Source organism: Bombina bombina, unplaced genomic scaffold (genome assembly GCF_027579735.1).
Source record: "Bombina bombina isolate aBomBom1 unplaced genomic scaffold, aBomBom1.pri scaffold_1525, whole genome shotgun sequence".
Classification (NCBI taxonomy): Eukaryota; Metazoa; Chordata; class Amphibia; order Anura; family Bombinatoridae; genus Bombina; species Bombina bombina.
This window is the reverse complement of record NW_026511153.1, coordinates 25,688-35,320: the sequence shown is the minus strand read 5'-3', so window position 1 is coordinate 35,320 and position 9,633 is coordinate 25,688. Positions and strand designations below refer to the sequence as shown.

Genomic DNA, 9,633 nt, shown 5'->3' with positions numbered 1-9,633 from the left:
TTTATATAATGTGTCCCAGCTTTTGACTTAAGTAACCCAAATACATTAGCACATATGTATAGTTTTACGTAGCCGGGCATACCCTTGCATGACCTAACCTTCTCGATGCCTTAAGGTTCAATTGTGGTTTTGACAAATGGAAACAAACGAAATGCTATATATATGTAACAGAATTTTTATTTCTTTATTTCTCTGTATGTACGTTTTTGTTAACGTTGAAAACTTGAAAATAAAATATTTAAAAAAAAAAAAAAATCTAGATCACAATTCAAGTTACAGGATGGTTTGTTAATTAGAACCTCCAAAACCGGCATCCAGCAGTGGGTAGTACCCACCAAGTTCAGAGGTCTAATGCTTCAGCATGCCCATGATGCTCCCACATCTGGTCATCGTGGTGCCAAACTCACATATGAAATATTACGTGACTATGCTTTTTGGCCACTCATGTTAAAAGATGTTCAAACCTACTGTCAAGGGTGTTTAATCTGCCCACAGTTCCAACCCACTGCACCAACGCATAGAGCGCCATTGCAGAAAAGGGGGATGGTAATGCCATGGTCAGATATACAAATTGACTTTACAAGATCATCAAGAGGTAACAAATACATGTTAACCGTGACATGCCTGTTCACTAAATGGGTAGAGTGCATTAGTGCACCTAACAATAGTGCGGAAACATGCGCAGCATTGCTCATCAACCATGTATTTTCCAGATTTGGTCTGCCCCAAAGAATCGAGTCAGATCGGGGGACCCACTTCACTAGCGAAGTGATGACCAAAATGTGGAAAATACTAGGGGTTAAAAGAAAGCTCCATATTGCTTATAGAGCTGCCTCAAGTGGTGGTGTAGAGCGTTACAACCAGTCCATTGTTAAAATCCTCAAAAAGTTTGTGAGTGAAACGGGTAAAGACTGGGATGTAAAACTACCTCTAGTCTTAATGGCATTAAGAGCAACTCCAAGTAGTGCTACCAAGATGTCACCTTTTGAACTGATGACTGGTAGAAGAATGGTTCTACCTCAGCATCTGCTGTACCGTACATCAGACCAAAACTTGATAAACGCTGCCAATACACATCAATATGTGGAAAACCTAAGAAAGCACCTGCAATATGCCTTTGCATTTGCTCAAAGGAATTTAGAAAGAGCCGCAACTGCCACTAAAACCTATTATGATCTCAAAACATCCAAAAAGGAATATGAAATACATGATAAAGTTTATCTTTATAACTTTGGAAGAGATCAGGTTAGGGAGAAGAAATTTCTTCCCTCATGGAAAGGTCCTTTTGTCATTACTGACAAAATATCTCCAGTGGCCTATAAAATACGGATCCCCAAAAATGAAAGTTTCATAGATAAATGGATCCATATCAATCAATTGCGGGCATGTCATCCCAGATCCCAACTTCAAATCATAGAGGGAGAATGAAGTGTCATATCCCCAAATGCATATAAAGACATACTGTAGTTAAAGATGCCTAACTGATGAGGACAAGGGCTCAAAAATGACGAACTCGCTACATAGAAGACTGTCTATGGTGTGTACGGTCAACATCCTCACCAAATACCATTGACTTTAAGCCAATTTAAATACATGTGTCCTACATCTATTTAAAATTGGAAGGGGGATTTATGTCAAGGTATATGTAAGGTTAATAAATATATATATATTTTTTAATCATATATTTTAAGGCTATGCAATACAATTATATTTATTCAGATGTTTGGCTGGTCAGTAGAAAAAGATTAATTTCATTCAGAAAGACTGACTTCAATCATGTTTATTTCTCCCCCACTTTTTCAATTACACAGGAAACTCATAAAGATTACTTTAAAAGAGACATTCCTAGCTAAAGTGTGAACATGAAGCCATACCAAATTGTAATTAAAACTTCCCCCTGACAATGGAACATTTGGTCTACCCAATTTAAAACAATCACTTAAAAGGATTAAATCTGAAATAGCAAGATAAGCATAGTACTTACAGGAAACCCCTTTGATTATTTAGAATAAATGATCTGTGTTTTGGGTGGAGAATGTGCTCGGGAGCCCTCTGGAATTTGTCACCTAAATCTTTGTGGATTCAAAACAAGACATGTGCTGCAGACACACAGCTGGGGGGGAAGGTGACTCAAATAGAATTAAATACATTTTGCAAAGGGAACAATGTCAGTTTTCCATGTATGTTTAAAATAATTCAAATAACCCATATATGTATATATAACATGCTTTCCTGTTTTCCAGGTGGAACTAAGAAATGACACACACAGGACGATACATGGGATGAAATAAGTCATATCATATGAATGTGAAATAAATGTTTATAAAGTTTTAAATACATCTCTTGAAATATAGTGAGATGGATATATGGAAGTTACTTTGATGTGATATAACTATGAAATATTGACATCTGATATTGAAATATAAATTTTCTGTTAGGCTAAATAAAATATAAATGTTAACAAAAGAAATTTACTAATGCAATAAAATATAATATGTTTAATACGAAAAATTGAATAGTTAGCAATATAAATTATTCAATATAAATAATGTTAGACACATGTTTCATATCAAAATGACCAGAGAGGTAATGTGATCTTACCCGTCTGTGATTGGTATTGCGAACTTCTTAATATGAGGGAATTATGGCAGTTATTACACATTTTAATTTTTTTTTTAAATGTTCAGAGATGTGTTTAAATGCATTGCTATGTTGTATGTCTGCTGCCACCGAAGGGCCGATACCGGTATAGCAGTTAAAGGATTTAGTTGTTAAAAAAAAAAAAGGATATACAGTATTTCCGTGGTGACCGAAGGCCAATCCAAATAGACATCCCACCTAACCAATGGGATGGTCAGATCTCATAGGGCCACTCCCATGGTTTCATAAATGAGTGAAAAACTTATTTAAGTGAATGCAGGAAAGAGGAAAAGGGAGACAGATTTTGCTAACTTGAATGATCTACTGCTGGGTGTCCAAAATACATTCATTCTGAGCAAGCTGTTCTACCTTTTTCTCAGTGATTGCAAAAATTTACTTATATATTTTCTGAGATGAAACCAGGAATCCTTGGTAACTGAACTATCAATTTCGGTCATTGCGGTAACGTATATATATAAAAAGAAAGAGGGTTGCAATTAATATTTTAACACAGATATATGCATAATAGCTGTAGTTTAAAGTATAGTGGAAAAACTTAAAGGGAGCAGTTTCATATTGTAGTTTATATTCAGTCTGTATATTGTTAAATACATATCCTTGATGCTAAATTGTTTTATCTATACAACTATAGAGTGATAACTCAGAATTGGGTTTTTACATAAATAATATATACAATTTCTGATGTTTTAATAGAAGCATAGATTGTCCTATTGTTTAAATTAGCACTGTTAGAATTGTGTTGCTGGGGTATTGAGCTGTTAAAGATTTTGGAACCTCATTGTATTAACAGGGTAAAATTAAACTGTAAGTCATATTGCTGAATGTTTGTAGCTGCTATTTTAGGTCTCATTGTAATATTTTAAATGCAGCTCTGAATGAAAGGCTGGTTTTAAAGTAAATTTGCATGAGCTTTGCATAGTATATTTTAAATAGTTTTTGTTTTAACGCATATATTGACTCATATTCTAATTATTACAAATATTTATGTATCAACATGTTCATAGTTATTTACTAATAATAAAGAATTCAGATATTTATATTAATTTTGTTGTCTTAGTAGAAGTATATTGATTGTGGGTTCAGTCTAAAGAAAGATTGTTAAATATATTCCCTGCCATATACTCCCACATTGTTTAGAGAATACTGCTAAGATTTTTATAAATATACTGACAACACTGTCAGATCAGATCCGCAAGACCTTTAATAAATAGGCCCCAAAGTATGCCCAAAGACTACCCAAAATATTTTGTGGAGCTTCTGGGTTGATTATAACTGATCAAGACTTTTGTTGTGGTTATATTTAGTTTAATGAGTTTATTTTTTTAGAGCCATTTGTCTCCATTGATGGTGTCTAAAGTAGCCTATACTCTGGCTGCCAGTACCGAACCTGTCTCCAACTCTCATATACTGGATTCCTCAATTGTCCTTTGCAGCATCATGGATTTTCTGTCATTGTTACGTGCAGGATTTGCTTTGTTCACCTCATAAGACAAAAGAGTCCTCCTTGTCTCCTCCTTAACCTGGTGACTCCCATTCCTATGACCCTCTTGTGTGTTTCCTCCTTTGACCACAGAGGATATTTGTTGTTTTCCCTTGTTCATTGTGACATTGTTTAATCCCTGCTTGATCTCGGTATTTCTTGCTTTCCTGCTCAGCTTATGCAAAGTCTTTCGGAAGCCCTCTGTGCTAAAGTAATAAACCATTGGGTCCAGGGCACAGTTGGTACTCGCAAGCAGCATTGTAAAAGAAAGCATTTTCTTCACCACAGGCAGTGCCTCCCATGGGTCTGAAACTAGCTCTGCTCTCAGAAGCCCATAAGCCATAAGGGTTGTGTTGTAGGGCACAAAGCAGAAAAGGAAAATACAAAGGTTCAGGCAGAGGAGTCTTATAGTCCTGCGGTGTCGTTCCTGGCCTCCTTCTTGTGCACAGCACAACTCCCAAAAAACAGAGCATGAAGCATATAGCACCACTACAAGAGGCAGCAGGAACCCTAAAACCTCAGCCACCAAGAGAAGAGGGAAGACACGACCTTGCCAGCTAGTCAGCCCTTCAAAGCAACGTGGCACTTCATAGTCACCATTCCAGCAGTTTGATGAGCTATGAACAAGAGCAGCTGGCACTGATCCCATGACAATCAGCAACCAGACAGAAAAACACACCAGATAGGCCACCTTAGGACGGCGCAGGTGGCGGAAGCGCAGAGGGTACACAATTGCCAGGTATCGGTCCAGGTTAATGCACAGCAGGAACACACAGCTTCCATACATATTTATCTGAAATATAGAACCTGAGAGCCGGCAAAGAAAGGGTCCAAAGGGCCAATGGTGCTGTGAATAATAATAAATCCTAAATGGTAATGAGAGAGAGAACAGGAGGTCACTTATTGCCAAGTTGCAGAGGAATATTCCAACCACACTGAGTGGGCGCAGCCCATATAGGAAGATGAAGAGGGACACGCCATTAAGCACAACCCCAAGTGGCAGCAGAAGACTATAGCCCACCAAGAGCAGAGTCTTTGTAGAAGGAGGAGAGTAAGTATCACAAACATCCAACTCTGATATATTTATCATGATTGTAGAGACCTAAACAAAAAGGGGAAAAACCAAGAGAATTAAGGGTCTGCATAAAAAACTGGCATTAGCAGAGCAATCCGATTAATGTAATTAGTTGTAAAGAGAAAAAAAATACTACCATCTATACATAGACAGAGCAGTAATAATGCTAGCATCCAAACAGACCAATGTGTGTATGCAGAGTAATAATGCTAGCATCCAAACAGACCAATGTGTGTATGCAAAGTAATAATGCTAGCATCTATACAGACAAATGTGTGTATGCAGAGTAATAATGCTAACATCTATACAGACCTATGTGTGTATGCAGAGTAATAATGCTAGAATCTATACAGACCTATGTGTGTATGCAGAGTAATAATGCTAGCATCCAAACAGACCAATGTGTGTATGCAGAGTAATAATGCTAGCATCTATACAGACCAATGTGTGTATGCAAAGTAATAATGCTAGCATCTATACAGACCAATGTGTGTATGCAGAGTAATAATGCTAGCATCTATACAGACCAATGTGTGTATGCAGAGTAATAATGCTAGCATCCAAACAGACTAATGTGTGTATGCAGAGTAATAATGCTAGCATCTATACAGACCTATGTGTGTATGCAGAGTAATAATGCTAGCATCCAAACAGACCAATGTTTGTATGCAGAGTAATAATGCTAGCATCCAGACCTATGTGTGTATGCAGAGTAATAATGCTAGCATATATACAGACCTATGTGTGTATGCAGAGTAATAATGCTAGCATCTATACAGACCTATGTGTGAATGCAGAGTAATAATTCTAGCATCTATACAGACCAATGTGGGTATGAAGAGTAATAATGCTAGCATCTATACAGACCTATGTGTGTATGCAGAGTAATAATGCTAAGATCTATAAAGACCTATATGTGTATGCAGAGTAATAATGCTAACATCTATACAGACCAATGTGTGTATGCAGATTAATAATGCTAAGATCTATACAGACCTATGTGTGTATGCAGAGTAATAATGCTAAGATCTATACAGACCATGTGTGTATGCAGAGTAATAATGCTAGCATCCAAACAGACCACTGTGTGTATGCAGAGTAATAATGCTAGCATCCAAACAGACCAATGTGTGTATGCAGAGTAATAATGCTAGAATCTATACAGACCTATGTGGGTATGCAGAGTAATAATGCTAGCATCTATACAGACCTATGTGGGTATGCAGAGTAATAATGCTAGCATCTATACAGACCAATGTGGATATGAAGAGTAATAATGCTAGCATCTATACAGACCTATGTGTGTATGCAGAGTAATAATGCTAAGATCTATAAAGACCTATGTGTGTATGCAGAGTAATAATGCTAGCATCTATACAGACCAATGTGTGTATGCAGAGTAATAATGCTAAGATCTATACAGACCTATGTGTGTATGCAGAGTAATAATGCTAAGATCTATACAGACCTATGTGTGTATGCAGAGTAATAATGCTAAGATCTATACAGACCTATGTGTGTATGCAGAGTAATAATGCTAAGATCTATACAGACCTATGTGTGTATGCAGAGTAATAATGCTAAGATCTATACAGACCAATGTGTGTATGCAGAGTAATAATGCTAAGATCTATACAGACCAATGTGTGTATGCAGAGTAATAATGCTAACATCTATACAGACCAATGTGTGTATGCAGAGTAATAATGCTAGCATCCAAACAGACCACTGTGTGTATGCAGAGTAATAATGCTAACATCGATACAGACCTATGTGGGTATGCAGAGTAATAATGCTAGCATCTATACAGACCAATGTGTGTATGCAGAGTAATAATGCTAAGATCTATACAGACCTATGTGTGTATGCAGAGTAATAATGCTAACATCTATACAGACCAATGTGTGTATGCAGAGTAATAATGCTAAGATCTATACAGACCTATGTGTGTATGCAGAGTAATAATGCTAAGATCTATACAGACCAATGTGTGTATGCAGAGTAATAATGCTAAGATCTATACAGACCTATGTGTGTAGGCAGAGTAATAATGCTAAGATCTATACAGACCTATGTGTGTATGCAGAGTAATAATGCTAAGATCTATACAGACCACTGTGTGTATGCAGAGTAATAATGCTAGCATCCAAACAGACCAATGTGTGTATGCAGAGTAATAATGCTAAGATCTATACAGACCAATGTGTGTATGCAGAGTAATAATGCTAAGATCTATACAGACCAATGTGTGTATGCAGAGTAATAATGCTAACATCTATACAGACCTATGTGTGTATGCAGAGTAATAATGCTAAGATCTATACAGACCAATGTGTGTATGCAGAGTAATAATGCTAAGATCTATACAGACCAATGTGTGTATGCAGAGTAATAATGCTAACATCTATACAGACCAATGTGTGTATGCAGAGTAATAATGCTAAGATCTATACAGACCTATGTGAGTATGCAGAGTAATAATGCTAAGATCTATACAGACCAATGTGTGTATGCAGAGTAATAATGCTAAGATCTATACAGACCAATGTGTGTATGCAGAGTAATAATGCTAAGATCTATACAGACCTATGTGTGTATGCAGAGTAATAATGCTAAGATCTATACAGACCAATGTGTGTATGCAGAGTAATAATGCTAACATCTATACAGACCAATGTGTGTATGCAGAGTAATAATGCTAAGATCTATACAGACCTATGTGTGTATGCAGAGTAATAATGCTAAGATCTATACAGACCTATGTGTGTATGCAGAGTAATAATGCTAACATCTATACAGACCAATGTGTGTATGCAGAGTAATAATGCTAACATCTATACAGACCAATGTGTGTATGCAGAGTAATAATGCTAAGATCTATACAGACCTATGTGTGTATGCAGAGTAATAATGCTAGCATCTATACAGACCTATGTGTGTATGCAGAGTAATAATGCTAGCATCTATACAGACCTATGTGTGTATGCAGAGTAATAATGCTAAGATCTATACAGACCTATGTGTGTATGCAGAGTAATAATGCTAAGATCTATACAGACCAATGTGTGTATGCAGAGTAATAATGCTAGCATCCAAACAGACCACTGTGTGTATGCAGAGTAATAATGCTAACATCTATACAGACCTATGACTACAGAGATGGTGTCTGTAGAGAGAGCAAACTGTCACAAGCAGATGGTGTCTGTAGAGGAAACAGACTGTCACAAGCAGATGGTGTCTGTAGAAAGAGCAGACTGTCACAAGCAGATGGTGTCTGTAGAGGAAACAGACTGTCACATGCAGATGGTGTCTGTAGAGGAAACAGACTGTCACATGCAGATGGTGTCTGTAGAGAGAGCAGGCTGTCACAAGCAGATGGTGTCTGTAGAGGAAACAGACTGTCACAAGCAGATGGTGTCTGTAGAGGAAACAGACTGTCACAAGCAGATGGTGTCTGTAGAGGAAACAGACTGTCACACGCAGATGGTGTCTGTAGAGGAAACAGACGGTCACAAGCAGATGGTGTCTGTAGAGGAAACAGACTGTCACAAGCAGATGGTGTCTGTAGAGGAAACAGACTGTCACAAGCAGATGGTGTCTGTAGAGGAAACAGACTGTCACACGCAGATGGTGTCTGTAGAGGAAACAGACTGTCACAAGCAGATGGTGTCTGTAGAGGAAACAGACTGTCACAAGCAGATGGTGTCTGTAGAGGAAACAGACTGTCACAAGCAGATGGTGTCTGTAGAGGAAACAGACTGTCACACGCAGATGGTGTCTGTAGAGGAAACAGACTGTCACACGCAGATGGTGTCTGTAGAGGAAACAGACTGTCACAAGCAGATGGTGTCTGTAGAGGAAACAGACTGTCACAAGCAGATGGTGTCTGTAGAGGAAACAGACTGTCACAAGCAGATGGTGTCTGTAGAGGAAACAGACTGTCACACGCAGATGGTGTCTGTAGAGGAAACAGACTGTCACACGCAGATGGTGTCTGTAGAGGAAACAGACTGTCACACGCAGATGGTGTCTGTAGAGGAAACAGACTGTCACACGCAGATGGTGTCTGTAGAGGAAACAGACTGTCACAAGCAGATAGTGGGGTCTATTTAACAAGGGCCGAATGGCCTCTGTTCTCCTTGTTTCCGTGCAAGCCTTAGGACCGCTGCTCCTAAACTCATACTGGGGCAGCGTATAGCAATCCGCCCGATCATGTGCGATCGGGCTGATTGACACCCCCTGCTGATTGGCTGTGAATCTGCAGGGGGCGGTATTGCACCAGCAGTTTACAAGAACTACTGGTGCAATGATAAATGCCCAAAAACCAATGTAATCCAGCACAACAAACAAACAGGTGTGCACGCCCACAGGTCACTGCAAAAACCTTAGGATAATGCAAAAGTTAAAGAAAACGGCA

At 38.2% G+C, this 9,633-nt stretch overlaps 1 protein-coding gene across 1 annotated transcript; it reads right to left on the bottom strand.

Annotated features, from left to right (window-relative positions):
* Window positions 1-1,765: 1,765 nt before the first annotated feature.
* On the bottom strand, window positions 1,766-5,237 carry LOC128643639 (lysophosphatidic acid receptor 5). Its single transcript, XM_053696469.1, has one exon. The coding sequence runs from the start codon at window positions 5,229-5,231 to the stop codon at window positions 4,062-4,064; it is 1,170 nt and encodes a 389-aa protein (XP_053552444.1). The 5' UTR covers window positions 5,232-5,237; the 3' UTR covers window positions 1,766-4,061.
* Between the last annotated feature and the right edge of the window lie 4,396 nt (window positions 5,238-9,633).

What these genes read in the sequence shown, in the direction of transcription:
- LOC128643639 (XM_053696469.1), bottom strand. Translation starts at nt 5,231, where the DNA reads ATGATAAATATATCAGAGTTGGATGTTTGTGATACTTACTCTCCTCCT.